The sequence below is a fragment of the Trypanosoma cruzi genome, genomic scaffold (assembly GCF_000209065.1).
Source record: "Trypanosoma cruzi strain CL Brener 1047053516815 genomic scaffold, whole genome shotgun sequence".
Classification (NCBI taxonomy): Eukaryota; Euglenozoa; class Kinetoplastea; order Trypanosomatida; family Trypanosomatidae; genus Trypanosoma; species Trypanosoma cruzi.
In genome coordinates, this window is record NW_001849573.1 from 632785 (window position 1) to 651155 (window position 18371).

The following is an 18371-nucleotide window of genomic DNA, read 5'->3' on the forward strand; positions in this document are numbered from 1 at the left end:
TCAATTTCGCGTCGTTGAGCAGGACAAAGCAGTCGTGTAGACCCACACCGCTGCCGGAATACTGCGCGGTGAATACTCGCAATTGGGGGTTTGTTATCGTGTCCAGAGGCATTGCGTTGACTCACTCCGCCCGCATCACCCTCAGCAACAAATCCACTGCCTGCAAAGCCATTTTATGAACAAAGGAGATTTGTGTCCGGTGGCGTTGTTCTCACTCACCTCGTATGTGTTATCCGCAGCAAAGTGCTCCCTGCCGCCACAAGTGACAGACATGATCCCGGATGCATTCGGGAACATCACTTCGCTCGGATTGCTGGCAAACTCAGGCCTCGCCTCGGACGTGTTGTTCGCCGTGTTAGATGCGGGACTCCGATCAACGGTGTTGGGTCCGTCAGCCGCCGCAGACTGTCGCCAATCCTCGTGTTGACGTGACGGCTCAGCATTCAATTGCGGCGCAGTTGTCCCACCAGATTTTGTGTCATCCTTCCCTTCACGGGGTGAAGGCAACTGACAGATGCCCGTCCGGTCAGCATCGCTGCTCCATGCAGGCGGATGGATGGTTCCATCGGGAAAATTGACGTCACCACAATTCATAAGGGCCGGCGCATTTATTTGTCGTCACATTCATCGTGAAGGCAACGGTGACCCCTTCCTCTTTCGTTGTACAGCTGGCAGCACAGTTGCTACATGTGTGCACCGCATTGACCACATGGCACACAGCACCCAGTTCACCATCCCTGCCATGCATGCGCACATCAAAGCCACTGAAAGTGTAATTCTCATACTGAGCCTCACGAGCGACAGCAAAACACTTCTTCCACGCCCACACACACGCGATAGCTCAGGCTGCCGTCACTCGGAGCACACGACACATCCACCGGCACAACCACCGCATCCGCATCACCAGATACATCTCCAGGACTCCCGGCAGCCGTCACACACACGGACGTGCAGCAGCAGCACAAGAGCGCAAGGACCAGCACGGCGACGCACCGTCACCATCGCAGTCACCATCGCCCGTAGTGGAGTCGCTGGTGTCAGTCAGCCGATCGGTGAGCCAGAAAGGAAAAGAATGAAACGAGAGGGAGAGGGACGGAGCACAGCGGATACAGCGAGAGAAAGCAGACAACATGAGGAGAAGGCAGCAGGCCCAGCCGCACAGTTCACACACCACGAGACGGCATCCACGCAAGGAGGGCACACAACGCCAGCAGCCACCCACCATGCAGGAGGAGAAGACATCCACCACCATCTCCCCCAGCTCATTCCCGCAGCCCCAGGGAAATGGCAAAAACCCCGCGGCCACCACACAACGCACACGGAGCAAGCGAACCCTCATCCATCCATCACGCGGCACAAAATTTCCTGCCATCCCGCCACCAATGGGACACGGAGCCCAACTCAGCGCAGTCACACGCGGTGCATCACACCCGCAGTAAAATAGACTCGGGGTGTGCGCTCCTTCATCCCCTCCTCCTCATGGCCACGGAAGAAGACAACAGCCGCCACACGCAACTGCCAGCATGCACTACAAAAGGTGCATTCATATCCACTGCAATGTGCATCTTGTGTGTGTGTGGTTGTGTGTGCCTGCAGCAACACAAAGCAAAGACGTGGAAAAGAGGGAGCAGAGTATGTGGAGGGACGCACAAAAATGTACAGCGGAGACGCATAACGGAAACAACAACAAGAAGACCGCTCAATCTCATGACTGCACTGCAGCCCAAGCAGCGGCCATTCACACAATATTTATTGAAAACAAAAAACGTCCCCTTCGTCTTATGTAAACCCCATCACACAAAATAATTATAAATGAAAAGAAATCGTCCATTACTGCTCCACACAAATTTAAAATAAGAAAAAAATCGCCTGGCAGCCATGTAGCCACAACAAACTGTCTGTATGTATTTTGCCCGCAAAAGTAAATTAAAAAGATGGTTGCGTGTGCTTCGACCGTCTGACCCTCCGTGTGTCCGCACATCGTTTATATTTCATGGGGTCATCGGCGCGTTGCTGCTCCCCTCAGCCCTCTCATCGGCGTGTGAGTGCGGCCCGCAGAGCACAGTCACTCGTGTGTGTGGGGACTGAGAGAAGCACGCAGACACGACGGGAGTCGCATCACCCCATCGGGAGAGTGAGCGCAGCAAAAGAAAAAGAAATCATCGGAGGGGAGAGAAATGCTCACGAGGCCGACACCGAAGGGTGCGCCACCGCATGAAATAAACACGCAAAGCAAAACAAATCCTTAAAGAAAAACACGGCGGCAGGGTGTGGCTGTGTGTGTGGCACTGCGGGTGTCTGCCAGCCCTGGCCGCAAAGAAAACAAAACAAGAGGGAAGAAATGTGTGCTCCGCCCCACAGGCCCTCGTCGCACACCCACACGTCACGGCTCCCTCAGCGCGCCGTTCGTCGCGGCCCCTCCTCATGCGTGCAGCAGGCGAGGCGCACAGGGCCGTCGTCGTGAGCGTGTCGGTGGGTGTGCGAGTGGAGCAGTTGGGCGGGAAGCACACGGCACCCCTCACAGGAAGAGTGCAGCAACAAACAATTAAAGAGGGAAGAGTAGAAAAGAAAAAACGTCCATAGTGATTGCCCCAAAAGCAAAAAAAAAAAAAAAAAGAAATGGGGATATAAAAACGCACAGCAAAGCAAACAGCGAAAAAGTTAAAAAAAGTTATTAAAGAAAATAAATTAATTACCGTGTGTGTCGGTGCATGGGAGGCCGCAATTGTCCCACGCGGCAGCCAGTCACTCCTCACAGAGCCGCAAACACCCACAGTCCCAACAGCAGAAGAAGCAGCGATGGCAGCAGTCCGCTCCCACGCACAGTGCCGGCATCGCTGTTATTTCCCTGCGACACATTTCCGAGACTTCTGCTGAGTGCCGTGGCATTTACTTCGCCGTGCTGTGCATGGATTCCCTCTTTCTGCCCATCCCTCCCTTCCGTCGTCTCCTCATTCGCACCAGAGCTCACGCCCACCTCAGGAGTTTGGGGTGATCCATTTCCCAGCATCGTATCTCCACTCCTTGTTGCCGCCTCTTGGGCAAAATCAGACGAGGGAGTCGTAGCAGTGGAAGCTGCTCTGGATAAAACGCCACCGACACCACCAATATTCGTCGTCAACGTTTCCTGTTCCGACGGCTGTGGTTTCGCAGAAGACTGCAACATGGTATCCGGCATATTTTCGGTTACCGGAGACGTAATGGGGACTTTATTCGGGTTGAGGGCGCCAACCTCCTCTTCAGTCCACGGACGGTTGTACAGCAGGACGTTCGTCACAGTCACAGACTCGCCTTCTTGGCCCTCTGCGCTGCCTCCATCCCCTCCAATGTAGAAGTGTGAGATCTCCTTATCCTTCGTGTTTTCACATTCACATTCTGCACTCCCCACGAGCTTTCCATCGACGTACGCAGAGCTCTGGTTGCCGTTCCGTAACAAAATTACCACGTGCTCTGATTTCTCTGTCTCCCAATCGCTGCTGTGCTCCTCGGTCTTTCCGCCACCGCAAGACAACTCCCACTTACCTCCGCCGTTGTACGACAGTCCCAGGAGCACAGTCTTCCCGCTGTCATTCATCTTCGCACCCATCAAAGGAATGGAGGTATCTCCCCTCGGCTCACCGTGGATGGACACCGTCGCCACAAGAGTGAAGTTGTAGTTCGCAAAGTGGTACAGCTGATTCTCCCCCTGCTTGCCAACGGGCCACTCCGCCCACGCTCCCTGGAACTTCACTCCGCTGGCATGCAATGTTGCCTTATTACCCCCATCATTCCCCTTCACTGTGGCGTTCACCCCGAGGTACTCGTCTTTCCATGTGCCATCAGACAAGTTGCCGGACAAAAAGCCAACCAGCCCATCCGTGATCTTAACAGTAGGGCTGCAGGCATTGCCAGGTGAGATAGTCTCCACATCACTCTCTGAAGGGCACAGCTGGGAAACACGTTTGTCCACTTCATTCCATGTCGTCAGCACCTCCTTCACCCGCTCCAGCTGCGCAGTCAGAAGCACAGAGACCATACCGGTTGATGTTTCTTTCTCATCGCCTTTCTTCTCGTACAGTGCAATCAACTCCTGCTTATTTTTACCATCTTTACCACTTCTGTACAACAGGGAGCTGGCGGCAACGTCCTCCTCGTCTCCTTCTCCGGATACCGGTCCAATATCAACAATGTGCGTATTGTCCGTCAGCCAAAGATGGAGTTTTCCCTTTTGAGCGCCTCCTGTATCAGCCTCCTTGGAATACACCGGCAGAGTGACGAGCATCACATTTCTCTTATCATCAACACCGTCAATCTTCGCCGTGATGAACCCGCTTCTAACGCCCTTCGCTTTTTCGCCATGTTTGTTGCCCCACACGCGCGAGAGTGTCCCGAGCGCCTCCGTCCACGATTCCCCCTTGTCACCGGACTCGTACACCCTGCGGCGGCCATCACCAAACGCAGTCATCATCATGAGTTTTTTGTCCTTCTCCCACTCCACGACCGAGGGATCACTGCAGCCATCGGCAGGAACCTCGTTTGATAGCTTCCAACTCTCAGAAGTACTCGAGGAGTATATGATCAGCGAAACGGTCTTTCCATCCTCTTCTGCGTCACCTTCCTTTTTCGTGCCTTCCACTGGAAACAAAATCGTATCGTCCTTCATCTTAAGACCCGATCCACCACCGCCGATCAGCCGCTTCAAGGAGTTTTGGTGGTCGCCTAGAGTGCACGGTACACCGTGAGTATCGTTCCAATGGATTTGTTTGTTACCGCCTTCACCACTGACCTCACCCTTCACCAGCAACATTCCCGATTTGAACTTCTCGCTCGTGGCCTTACATTCAGCGAGATTTTCATGGCTGTGTTTTCCAACAAGCATGTAAATATCGTTTCCCTCAACAACTGTTGTTGGTCGGCCCACATCTACTATCTGCTCGTTTGGAGAACCAGATTCCTGAACCGCCACACGGCAGCCGGGTTTCACATCGTCGGAAGAGCATTCCACCAGTAATTGTGTCTTCAATTGAGTTGCATCCAAATCCTCTTTTAATGTTTCGTCGGTCAACGTCAGGAGCTTCGAGGCAATCCCAGTAAATCTTTTTTCACCCTTCTTGCACTGCGCTTCAACAACGGCAAACACACCGCCATTCACCTCAACAAGAACTGGAGCACGTAAAGAACTCACTGTTCCCCCATCTTTTTTCACATCCCTCCAATGAAACGGTTTCTCCGGTGAAAATCCCTTAGCTTCTGCCGCCCCCACATCAGCGGTTGCAGCTCCAGTGCCGCAGCACATCATCACGACGAAGAGAAGCAGAAGCACGGAAGTAAACACACGCCGGGACATGTTGGGCCTCTGCGGCTCACTCTCTCCTCCTTCCCTCCTCCTTCCGCTGGATCCGGTCACGCGGCGACGGTTGTGTGTGCGGGGTGCCTTCACTGCAGCAACACGTGAGAGCATATAAATATGTGTGTGTGGGCGGTATGTGTGCTGTTAGTCCTTTCAGTGCCTTCGAATTTCACGGTAGCGATTAGCGCTTGTTTGCTTTCTTCATGTGTGATTGAGAAATAGAGAAATAAAGAAAAACAGGCAACAAAAAAGAGGTTAAACAGTGAACACCGCCACCACTCCACAGTGGGTGGCACCATCATCTCCACCGCAGTCACTCCCAATAACAACAACTCACGCACACAGACACACGGAACGAGAAGACGGGAGAACAGTGCACCGGGAACACACAGCGACTGCCGCCAACAGCAGCAGGAGCCACGGCGGGTATGTCATTATTCACGCGTCAGCACACACCGAGCAACGCCAACACAAACAAAACAACCGGGAGAATGCAAAAGACAACAACCGTCCTTCGCAAAGCCCACGCGCTCCCGCCAGTCATTTTACTGTTCACCCTTCCAGCGCATCCGCCAGCGCAAATCACCCACACAGGCGAAGAATCCCTGACCAAAGTATACACAGCATATGAGGTACACATTGGCACGTGCAGCAGCTGGACGAGAAGCAATCCACACTTGTCCCAGGCACCTTAAGCCACACCACCCAATCGACTGCACGCCTGCAACGTGTCAAAAAGTAAATCGCAGGCTCCCGTCCTCCCCTCCCTCGCAAGGGACTTCGCAACCAGAATCCTCTGCGTGCGTTCTCAGCAATCACGCCGCTCTACAGAGTATGCGTAATGGCGTGTGTGTGCATGTGTGTTTGTCAGTGGATATACTTACAGAGCAGCTGTGCGGCACAAGAGAGTCTGAAGAAAGCAACGGTAGAAAGAGGCAGATAGCACACACGCAAATTACTCATATCATCACACACACACACGCAGCCGCGGAATGGGTGCTCTCAACCACAAGACAATGAAAAACAAAACAAAAAGCCGAAGCGTGGGACGACCAGCGCACACACACTCATTACTCCCGTAAAGCAAAACACACACAGAGGGAGAGAGAGAGAGGTCGCCCACTCAATGCAATAAAAACAAAACAGAAACAGTTACGGTGCTCCGCCCATGCAGCCAGGCAGGACGGCAGCGGTGCATGTGGTGCAAAAGAGAGCACCAACGGCCTGCATGGGTGTGCATGCACATATACAATGGACACATTATGTGTGTGCCTCGTGGGGTGAGGTGAGGGCGAGAGTCCATGCAAGGGGACACACACACAGAGAGAGAAGGACGCGTGTGTGTGCGGGCGGTGCACGGCTCTCTCTCCCTCACTCTCACGCGGCCACCGCAGCAGCAGCCGCACACGCAAAAACAAGAAGAAGAAGCAAAAGAGGGGAGGTGGTGTGGGAGACCGCGGTGCTGCCGTCACTGTCGCCAGTCGTCGTCGTGTTATTTCTCTTGGTGATGGTGACATTTTCTGTTGAGGTTTCTTCTCCTGCCTGAAGTTCCGTTGTTGTGGGTGATGGTTCTGCGGATGATGCTCGTGGGGTTGTTTGTGTTACTGGTGGGTTGCTGGTAGTAGAAGATAGGCTTTTAGTGGCTTTCAGACCGACGTCTCCCTTCTTTTTCTCCTTTTCAACTGCATCCCCACTATCATCTGGACTTTCTGCGGCTTCTTCTGAAGTAGAGGAGCCCTGTTTTGCTTTGGATTCTGATCTCTCCTTTGGCTGCTCGTTGGGCAATGCGGTTCCAAGAGACATTGTTTCCGACCGTAGACCCTTTTCTGAAGGTTGCGTGCTCTGAACAAATGGGGCATCGAGGGCAGAGGATGATGAAATGCCAGCCGTAGAAAGAGGAGAAACTGAAGAGTCACCTCGAGAACTGTCACTGGGTCGAGTTCCATCAGATTCTGGTGATTGTGGCGGTCTTATTGCTTGGCCCGCCTGTCCTGCATGTTCTGCTGGATCTTCACTGGTCAACATTTTGTCTGCTGGTGTTGGAGATGGGTTCCTTTCGTTTTCTTTTGGGCCATCGCGTTCCTGCGTTCCTTCTGAATGATCTTTTGGTTGCTCTTCTCCATCACTTCATGTTTCTTCATCTTACGCTTTCTTTGCTTCTACTTTTTCTTCTTTTCCTGCCGCTCCACCATTATCTCTTAGTGATTGTTTGACAGATTCTTTTTGAGGGCTGACCTTCGTTATGTCTTGCGCATCTGACGGTTCTTCTGAGGTGTTCAACACTCCACCGACTGGAATTCGTACATCCGGTTCTACTTCACGTCCACCCTTAGATACAGACTGTGAAACCCTCGATGGTTCACCTTGTAGCTCAGTGACATCATCACCCTCCGCCTCCACCGCAGCAACGCACCACAGCACGCAGAGGGCACACACCAGCAGCACACGGCCAGTCATCATCGCCATCACTCCTGTCACTTGCGTGTAGCCTTCAGCACAAACTAACTACACGTCAACGCAGAGTGAAAGCAAAAAGAAAAGACACGGCACAGTGACAACAACAACAGCAGCAGCAGCAGCACGCATTTCATGAGAAACATTAAACCAATAAAAGTCAGAAAACGCACAACGCCCCGTAATAATTTAATAACAAAAAGAAACACAAAAGCAATTAAAAACAAAACCAAAGTAAAAAATTAGCAATAAGAAAAAAAGTAAAAACATACAGAACAAAAATTTCACCCAAATGGCTCCAGTGCGCATGCACAAGCACAAAAATACATCTACGCAAACAGATGTATGCCTGTCGTGCATGTGAGTGTGTCCGGGATGCATTCAACGTGACGAATACAAGGAACAACGCGGAGCACACAGCAGGGCAGTGTAAACAAATGAGGCAAAACACAATCATCATAATTACTTTCTCTTATTTATTACATCGGACCACAGTAGAAGCGCACAAATACTCGTGGTTGAGTGCTGGCACGCACAGCCCGCACACAATTCTTCAGCCAACAGTGGTGTACACCAGCGCGGATACGGCGAGCTGCAGCGGGGCACACAACCACGCAGAACTGCTGAGGCTGCCGTCCATTTCTCGAAGACGCGACGGTGCGCGGGTGGTCGTCGTGGTTGGCGCCTCTGTAGTCGTAGTAATTGGTGCCTGTGTTGTAGTGGTCGTGGTTGTGTGAGCAGAAGCGTCAGACGGCTTAATCACTGGTTCAGAGGGTATTGGACTGGTGGCATTTGCATTGGCTTCAGGCTTAGACTTCTTGTCATCCTCCGGTGACTTTTTTGTAGTCGTCGTCTTGGTACGACCTTCGGTTTCTTCATGTGTTTTTTCTGCGGAAATATCGCTGAGACTTTTTAGTCCTGTATCACTGTCCGTACCTTTCTCGCGCACCTTATCGATCGCGTTACTTAGTTTCGGTCGTGGAGCTGTCAAACCCGGACCCTTTCCACCAGATATTCCATCCTCCGTATCGGACCGCTCACTTGACGGCCGTGGGTGACCCACCTCCCCAACTGGTTTCACTGTCTTAATTTCCCCTGGACCGGGGCCTTCTTCAGCCTTATTTAACTCTTGAATCGTCTCCGTGTCTGACGCACACACGGACGGGCAGCAGCACAGGGCAAGCACCAACAGGGCGCACAGCAGACGGCACGTCGTCATCATCGTGAGTGTGGTCGTTCAGTGGTGTGGAGCTGATCTGCACAGTGAGGGGCATGGAGAGCAACAGGGGAGACGAGAGGTGCGGCAGACACACACACAGAGGGCACACCACGCACACACACATTCCAATCCACGGCAACAGGCACACACACGCACAGCCCTGTCGCAACAACAACACACAGATGCAGGAGGGAGAAGCAAACAGGAGCGGCACACAAGGCTCCACCGCATGCACATACGGCGAGAGCGGTCCGTCGTGTCGGCACCCCTCACGGAGGGTACGCACACACACAAGAGGAGGTGCAGCGCGCACAGCAGCACAAAAGCAAAGTGGCAATTAAAAAAAGAATGATCCCCGCACACCACGTAAATTGTTGGTCCACGGGAATTGCAGCCAATATTCATCGCAAAGCAACCTGTTATCCTGTTTTTGCTGTATGCTGTTACAATGACGAGTGAGTAGCGCAAGGGCCGTCCGTACAAAAGTGGCAAGCATTCCGTCCGAAACGTGCCGTCGTGCGGGCTGGGACACCCCCAAACACTCGCAGTCCATATTACCAACGACGGGGCATTTCTGCAGTGGATGAAGCGAATTCTCTCGTGGTCCGTCTCGAGTGTCCGCGGTTGTGCTTCCTGCGTGTCTTGCCTGCTGGCGTGCTTGGCACTTTCTGTGGCGACCTGTGCGCGAGGCGCCTGTTAAGAAGACGCTGGCGCCATTGTGGCATCCGCATCCGAGGCCTTCTCAAACTATCGGAACGCCAGGCCGAGCACGTCGGGCATGTGCCCTCATACTGTGGACGGACGAGCGCAGACTATGCGGCAGGTTGGGCAGAAGAACCTCAATCCGCCGCTCGCCGGTCGGCAAGGAGTGGCGGCGCTCACGTCGGGAAGAGGTTCTGGCGGAGGCAGCGGCGGGCCGGTCACCGCAGTGAGGGAGGGACGGCACCACCAACACAGAGGGTTATTTGTGATACGGAGGGCACGCGCAGGCATGTCGAGGAGTGGGCGGGAATCGCGTCGCGCCTGTGCGCAGTGCCGCCACTCGGGGCACGATGTCCGGGTCAGCATCAGGAATAGAGTCCCTGCCGCACCGACAGGCGCCTCTCATGCGGTGTACGCGCCTTCTTTTCTTCTGGGCATCCTTCCAGTACGGTCACCCGACTGCAGTGAGGAAGCCCACGTGCCAGGCAGTGACGCAGTCCTGCGGGAGAGATCGTGCCATGACGGCGTCAGCGTCCGCTGTCACGTTGCGTGGGATACCGCAGTGTCATGGTGAGCATTTGAAGCCAACAGTGCGAACTCGATCCACCAGTGAAAGCGGCACGGTGCAACTCTCCTCGGTGACGGCATCGTGCGCCGCCAGCGAGCCAAGGCGGAGCGACTCCATCGCCGAAGGGAGTCTGTGGCGACAGGAACTCGTGTGGGCGATTGGGATGCTGCTGCCAGGCGGGGAACTAGGAACTGTCTGTGGCCAAGCTCAGTGGCAGGGCACTCCGCTCGGCAGGTGCATACGAAGCTGCCGGCAGCTGCGCGGTGAAACCCCACAAGGAGCGCGGCTGTCCGGGGAGTAAAGTGGCGGCGCAGCGGATCCAGAGGCATGCTCAGCGAGAGACGACAAACCGTCCACCGCCAACACACTTGCCAGCGACTAACAACATGTTGAGCACTAATAGGACACGTATGCCCGCACTGCCGTGACCACGGACAGCGACCCCGATTCACTCAGCAACAGTGATCTAATGCCCTTGGATGGTACAACAGCCACGCCTGAGCCCAGCACAGCCCTAGCAATTGTTGAACGAGTGATAACGTGTCGGGTGGCGGTGATGCCGCACAGGATTATTTGCGCACAACGTCTGGGAAACTAGAGATCCCATCGGAGCACGACGCAGCATCACTTGTGAGCAATGTTTTTTGTGAGCACGGGCATTTCACGGATTTGTTGACCATGGCTGAAATTGGTGACAGCACCGTGCATGGGTGTGTGTCTCAGGTGTAGTTGCTTCTGATTCTGGGGCTGCCAGGTACTGTGGCACTCTGCTGAGGTGTGAGGGAGGGTGGAATTGCGGCCTTTCGTGGAACAATAACTGTGCAGCTTGCCAGCATTACCCACTGAGTTTTGTCAATAATTTAAGCTTTTTTATTTTCTTTTATTTGTTTATTTTTGCTGCCTTTGCCCTATTGGAATAATCAGCATCCCTGTGTTTTCCCCCAATGCTCGTTTGCTGTACTTTGTCATGTATTATTTGTTTCTCTTGTTTGCTTTTTTGTTGCCCACACGCGGTGCCGGCGTCATTGCTGTGCGTCCCACGGACTGCACGAGAGGAGGATTGGAGAGACAGGCTGGGAGCCGCATGAAATGTGAGGGATGTTGTGTGGGCTCACGGAAAAGCACGATATTTTTTTTTTGCTTTATTCAGTCCATGCATTACGTATACACAAACCAGTGGTCTTTTACATTTTGCTTCTTGGCAAATACAATAAAATTTGTGCCTGATTCTTCTTTTTTTTACTTTTTGGGAGTCATACCGGACTCTCAAATCTGTTGTTGTTCTTTTTTTACTGCATTTTTAACTTCTGGTTTGCAGGGCTGTGTGTTTTTTTTTCCTTCTTACTGATTCCAACTGCCTCATGGTGCGTGCATTGCCATTTGTGACTGTGTGGTGACTGTGTGTGACTTGTCTCTCTCCTTTTGCTTTCACTCTGCGTTGACGTGTAGTTAGTTTGTGCTGAAGGCTACACGCAAGTGACAGGAGTGATGGCGATGATGACTGGCCGTGTGCTGCTGGTGTGTGCCCTCTGCGTGCTGTGGTGCGTTGCTGCGGTGGAGGCGGAGGGTGATGATGTCACTGAGCTACAAGGTGAACCATCGAGGGTTTCACAGTCTGTATCTAAGGGTGGACGTGAAGTAGAACCGGATGTACGAATTCCAGTCGGTGGAGTGTTGAACACCTCAGAAGAACCGTCAGATGCGCAAGACATAACGAAGGTCAGCCCTCAAAAAGAATCTGTCAAACAATCACTAAGAGATAATGGTGGAGCGGCAGGAAAAGAAGAAAAAGTAGAAGCAAAGAAAGCGTAAGATGAAGAAACATGAAGTGATGGAGAAGAGCAACCAAAAGATCATTCAGAAGGAACGCAGGAACGCGATGGCCCAAAAGAAAACGAAAGGAACCCATCTCCAACACCAGCAGACAAAATGTTGACCAGTGAAGATCCAGCAGAACATGCAGGACAGGCGGGCCAAGCAATAAGACCGCCACAATCACCAGAATCTGATGGAACTCGACACAGTGACAGTTCTCGAGGTGACTCTTCAGTTTCTCCTCTTTCTACGGCTGGCATTTCATCATCCTCTGCCCTCGATGCCCCATTTGTTCAGAGCACGCAACCTTCAGAAAAGGGTCTACGGTCGGAAACAATGTCTCTTGGAACCGCATTGCCCAACGAGCAGCCAAAGGAGAGATCAGAATCCAAAGCAAAACAGGGCTCCTCTACTTCAGAAGAAGCCGCAGAAAGTCCAGATGATAGTGGGGATGCAGTTGAAAAGGAGAAAAAGAAGGGAGACGTCGGTCTGAAAGCCACTAAAAGCCTATCTTCTACTACCAGCAACCCACCAGTAACACAAACAACCCCACGAGCATCATCCGCAGAACCATCACCAACAGAAACGGAACTTCAGGCAGGAGAAGAAACCTCAACAGAAAATGTCACCATCACCAAGAGAAATAACACGACGACGACTGGCGACAGTGACAGCAGCACCGCAGCCTCCCACACCACCTCCCCTCTTCTGCTTCTTCTTGTTGCGTGTGCGGCTGCTGCTGCGGTGGTGGCCGCGTGAGAGTGAGTGTGAGAGAGCCATGCACCGCCCGCACACACACTCTTCCTTCTCTCTCTGTGTGTGTGTGTTCCCTTGCATGGACCCTCGCCCCCACCTCACCCCACGAGGCACACACAATAATGTGCCCATTGTATATATGCATGCACACCCATGCAGGCCCGTTGGTGCTCTCTTCTGCACGACACGCACCGCTGCCGTCCTGCCCGGCTGCATGGGCGGAGCACCGTAACTGTTTCTGTTTTGTTTTTATTGCATTGAGTGGGCGACCTCTCTCTCTCTCCCTCTGTGTGTGTTTTGCTTTACGGGAGTAATGAGAGTGTGTGTGCGCTGGTCGTCCCACGCTTCGGCTTTTTGTTTTGTTTTCCTTTTTGATTTTGTGGTTGAGTGCACCCATTCCGCGGCTGCGTGTGTGTGTGTGTGTGATGATATGATTAATTTGCGTGTGTGCTATCTGCCTCTCTCTGCCGTTGCTTTCTTCAGACTCTCTTGTGCCGCACATCTGCTCTGCATGTATAGGGGCTGCCAAACACACACACAAATTCACATGCCATTTTTCACACAATTTGGCTGTGGCGGCTCTTGCGGGGATGGAGGGTGTGAGCTCGCCGTGCGTCCCTTGGACTTGCTGCGGTTGTGGTGTTGGCGACGTGTAGCAGTTGACTGATGTGATGTGGCATTAAGGGTGCCTGGGAGATATGCGTATGGATTCACTCCTGGCAGCTGCACGTGCCGACGTGTTTCTCCCGCTGTTCATACAGCGACGGGGGATTCTCCGGCTGTGCGGGACGATGTGCGATGGATGGTGCGGGGAGACAACAGTAAAACGACTGGCGGCAGTGCGTGTGGGCGTTGCTCCGTGTGTGCTGACGCGTGGCAGAGGCACCCGCTGTGACTTTTACTGCTGGTGGCGGTTGCGGTGTGTTCCCGGTGCACTGTTCTTCCTTCTCATTCCGTGTGTTTGTGTGCAGGCGCTATTGTTGTTGTAGTTGGAAGTGACTGCGGTGGGGATGATGGTGCCACTCACTGTGGATGGGCGGCGGTGCTCACTGTTTCACTCCTTTTTCCTCTTTTCTTCTCTTTCACACAAACAAAAGAAAGCAAACAAGCGCTAATCGCTCCTGTCAAATTCGAAGGCTCTGAAAGGACCAACAGCACACACACCGCCCACACACACACATATTTATATGCTCTCACGTGTTGCTGCAGTGATGGCACCCCGCACACACAACCGTCGCCGCGTGACCGGATCCAGCGGGAGGAGGAGGGAAGGAAGAGAGAGTGAGCCGCGGATGCCCGACATGTCGCGGCATCTCTTCTACTCTGCGGTGCTCCTCCTCGTCGTGATGATGTGCTGCACCGCTGGAGGAGCTGCGGAAGCTGAGGAGCAGTCATCTGCTCCAAAGTTTAAATGGAAAGTCGTCAAGGATGAGGATGGTGTAACTGTGGAATCGTTGGGTGTTCCCGGCCTTTTGAAAGTGGGGAGTGACGTGTTTGCCGTTGCCGAGGCAACGTGCGGGAAAGAGGATGCTGAGGATCACACTTTTATTGGCATTGCATCCCAACTACTCACGATGGATAAGGGTAAAGAATCAAAGGAGGAATTTCCTAAGGATGCCAAAAAGGGGACAAAAGTTTTGGAGAAGGACGTTTCCAAAGGCGAGAAGAAGAAAGTGGATGTGAGCCGACCAACAACAGTTGTGAATGGAAAAGACATTTACATGCTTGTTGGAAAATACAGCGGGAAACCCGCAGCCGGTGTTTCTGTGGAGGGTGGAGCAGATGATTCTGGACTTTTGCTGGTGAAAGGGAAAGTAGGTGATGAAACAAACAAACAAATTGACTGGAAAGAGACTACGGATTTGTCACGGGCAGCTTTTGGCAAAGAACTTCAATCCTTGGAAGGACTGATTGGAAGTGGTGGATCGGGATTTGAGATGAAGGGCGATAAACTTGTGTTCCCAGTGGAAGGCATGAAGAGTGTAAAGGAGGGAAAGAAGAAAGCCGTTTCGTTGCTCATATACTTTTCGGCCAATGAGGGTTGGAAGCTGTCGAAGGGGATGTCTGACGGTGGCTGCAGTGATCCCTCCGTCGTGGAGTGGGGAGAGAAGGACAAAAAACTCATGATGATGACTGCGTGTGATGATGGCCGCCGCAGGGTGTACGAGTCCGGTGACAAGGGGGAGTCGTGGACGGAGGCGCTCGGGACACTCTCGCGCGTGTGGGGCAACAAACATGGCCAAGAAGCGAATGGCGTTAGAAGCGGGTTCATCACAGCGACGATTGGCGGTGTTGATGATAAGAGAAATGTGATGCTCGTCACTCTGCCGGTGTATTCCAAGGAGGCTGATACAGGAGGCAATCGAAAGGGAAAACTCCATCTTTGGCTGACGGACAATACGCACATTGTTGATATTGGACCGGTATCCGGTGATGACGCTGCCGCCAGCTCCCTGTTGTACAAAAGTGCTGGAAGTGGAGATAATAAGAAGGAGGAGAAGTTGATTGCACTGTACGAGAAGAAGAAAGACGATGGGAAACCATCACACAGTCTTTGGTCTGTGCTTCTGACTGAGCAGCTGCAGCGTGTGAAGGTTGTGCTGGCGACGTGGAAGAAAGTGGACGAAACTGTCTCCAAGCTGTGCACCTCAAGTGCGGAGGAGGAACGTTCAACTGAAAGTGACTGCAGCGCTTCCATGCCTACGGACGGGCTGGTTGGCTTTTTGTCCGGCAACTTCTCTAATGAAACATGGAGGGACGAGTACCTCGGGGTGAACGCCACAGTGAAGAATAATGATGGGGGTAATAAGGCAACATTGCATGAAGGCAGTGTGAAGTTCCGGGGAGCGTGGGCGGAGTGGCCTGTTGGCAAGCAGGGGGAGAATCAACTGTACCACTTTGCGAACTACAACTTCACTCTTGTGGCGACGGTGTCCATTGACGGTGAGCCGAAGGAGGGTTCTCCCATTTCTTTGATGGGAATGAAGATGATTGATGATAATAATACAGTACTCCTGGGACTGTCGTACAACGGCGGAGGGAAGTGGAAATTGCTGTGCGGTGGCGAAAACCGTAAGGAGCTCAGCAGCACTTGGGAGAAGGAGGCAACGCACCACGTGGTGATTTTGTTACGGAACGGCACCCAAGGCTCCTCGTACGTTGATGGTCAGCGTGTGGGTGAGGATGCACAATGTGATTTGAAAAGTGCGAAAGATAAAAGGATCTCCCACTTCCACATTGGAGGGGATGGAGGTGCAAAAGCCGATTCAGAGGTCCAAGACGTCTCTGTGACTGTGACGAACGTCCTGCTGTACAACCGCCCGTTGGATGACGATGAGATTAATGCGCTTAACACAAAACCTTCTATTCCAAAAGCAAGAGGTACAAAAACAGTGAAGGAGGGTACTCAACCAGTGGTAAGTAAACAAGTTACGCTGGAAACCGAAACTCCGTCTAGTCTTGGCGGGCAACAGCGGACTGAACAGGGCTCGTTGAGGACAAGTGAAAATGCGAGGAGTAGCGTTTTATCCACGTCAGCGGTGTCCAGTGTCACGAATTCCCCAGCAGCCAAAGAGTCCGAAAACCAGTCAGTGTCGGGAAAATTTCCCGAAGGAAATCCAAATGTGGATGTTGATTCTTCGTCCGAGGAAGTTCAAACGGTGGATGCCGAAACTGGAGACACGGTGCAGGGAGATGGAACACAACAACCGTCAGTGGGCACTTCCGCCACAGCAGATACAAATGCCCCTACCGCTGAAATCATGGCGCCAGAAGGAACTGCAGTGACACCTGAGGTGGGAGCGCACTCTGGTGAGGATGGGGAGACAAGAGGAGGAACGGATGTGCAGAAAGAGGGAATCCATGCACAGGAAAAGGAAGTAAATGCTGCGGCACTCAGCAGCAGTCTTGGAAATGTGTCGCAGGGGAATAACAGCGACGCCGGCACTGTGCGTGAGAGCGGACTGCCGTCGCTGCTCCTTCTGTTGGGACTGTGGGTGTTTGCGGCTCTGTGAGGAGTGACTGGCTGCCGCGTGGGACACTTGCGACCTCCCCAGTACCGACACACACGGTAATTAATTTATTTTCTTTAATAACTTTTATTTGCTTTTCTCTCTGTTTGCCTTGCTGTGCGTTTTTATATCCCCATTTCTTACCTTTTTTTTGCTTTTGGGGGCAATCACTATGGACGTTTTTTCTTTTCTACTCTTCCCTCTTTAATTGTTTCTTCTGCACTCTTCCTGTGAGGGGTGCCGTGTGTTTCCCGCCCAACTGCTCCACTCGCACACCCACCGACACGCTCATGACGACGGCCCTGTGCGCCTCGCCTGCTGCACGCATGAGGAGGGGCCGCGACGAACGGCGCGCTGAGGGAGCCGTGACGTGTGGGTGTGCGACGAGGGCCTGTGGGGCGGAGCACACATATTTCTTCCCTCTTGTTTTGTTTTCTTTGCGGCCAGGGCTGGCAGACACCCGCAGCGCCACACACACAGCCACACCCTGCCGCCGTGTTTTTCTTTAAGGATTTGTTTTTCTTTGCGTGTTTATTTCATGCGGTGGCGCACCCTTCGGTGTCGGCCTCGTGAGCATTTCTCTCCCCTCCGATGATTTCTTTTTCTTTTGCTGCGCTCACTCTCCCGATGGGGTGATGCGACTGCCGTCATGTCTGCGTGCTTCTCTCAGTCCCCACACACGAGTGACTGTGCTCTGCGGGCCGCACTCACACGCCGATGGGAGGGCTGAGGGGAGCAGCAACACGCGGATGACCCCATGAAATATAAACGATGTGCGGACACACGTGGAGGGTCGGACGGTCGAAGCACACGCAACCATCTTTTTAATTTTCTTTCGCGGGCAAAATATACAGACAGCTTGGTGTGGCCACACGGCAGCCAGGCGATCTTCTTATTATTTTAAATTGTGTGGAGCAGTAATGGACGATTTCTTTTCATTTATAATTATTTTGTGTGATGGGGTTTACATAAGACGAAGGGGACGTTTTTTTGTTTTCAATAAATATTGTGTGAATTGCCGCTGCTTGGGCTGCGGTGCAGTCATGAGATTGAGCGGTCTTCTTGTTGTTGTTTCCGTTATGCGTCTCCGCTGTACATTTTTGTGCGTCCCTCCGCATACTCTGCTCCCTCTTTTCCACTTCTTTTCTTTGTGTTGCTGCAGGCACACACAACCACACACACAAGATGCACATTGCGGTGGATTTGAATGCACCTTTTGTAGTGCATGCTGGCAGTTGCGTGTGGCTGCTGCTTCTTCCGTGGCCATGAGGAGGAGGGAGAGAGGGAGCGCACCCCGAGTCTATTTTCCTGCGGGTGTGATGCACCGCGTGTGACTGCGCTGAGTTGGGCTCCGTGCCCCATTGATGGCGGGATGGCAGGAAATTTTGTGCCGCGTGATGGATGGATGAGGGCTCGCTTGCTCCGTGTGCGTTGTGTGGTGGCCGCGGGTTTTGGCCATTTCCCTGGGGCTGCGGGAATGAGCTGGGGGAGATGGTGGTGGATGTCTTCTCCTCCTGC

General features: G+C 52.9%; 3 protein-coding genes and 2 pseudogenes across 3 annotated transcripts, besides 3 other annotated features; 2 read left to right on the forward strand and 3 right to left on the reverse strand.

Annotated features, from left to right (window-relative positions):
* Positions 1 to 18371: part of a sequence feature (areas not merged during assembly with more than two copies in the genome that could not be assigned to a particular haplotype) that runs on past the window's edge.
* Tc00.1047053510715.90 (trans-sialidase, putative) lies at positions 2753 to 5440 on the reverse strand (the record flags this gene model as incomplete). Its single annotated transcript, XM_809530.1, has 1 exon — positions 2753 to 5440. One exon carries the CDS (start codon positions 5438 to 5440, stop codon positions 2753 to 2755), a length of 2688 nt encoding a protein of 895 aa, XP_814623.1.
* On the reverse strand, positions 6707 to 7795 carry Tc00.1047053510715.100 (annotated as a pseudogene).
* Positions 7879 to 7910: a microsatellite.
* Positions 7975 to 8065: a sequence feature (A-rich).
* Tc00.1047053510715.120 (mucin TcMUCII, putative) lies at positions 8337 to 9005 on the reverse strand (the record flags this gene model as incomplete). The annotated part of the gene is made up of 1 exon (XM_809531.1): positions 8337 to 9005. One exon carries the CDS (start codon positions 9003 to 9005, stop codon positions 8337 to 8339), a length of 669 nt encoding a protein of 222 aa, XP_814624.1.
* Tc00.1047053510715.140 lies at positions 11761 to 12846 on the forward strand (annotated as a pseudogene).
* On the forward strand, positions 14031 to 16856 carry Tc00.1047053510715.150 (trans-sialidase, putative; the record flags this gene model as incomplete). The annotated part of the gene is made up of 1 exon (XM_809532.1): positions 14031 to 16856. One exon carries the CDS (start codon positions 14031 to 14033, stop codon positions 16854 to 16856), a length of 2826 nt encoding a protein of 941 aa, XP_814625.1.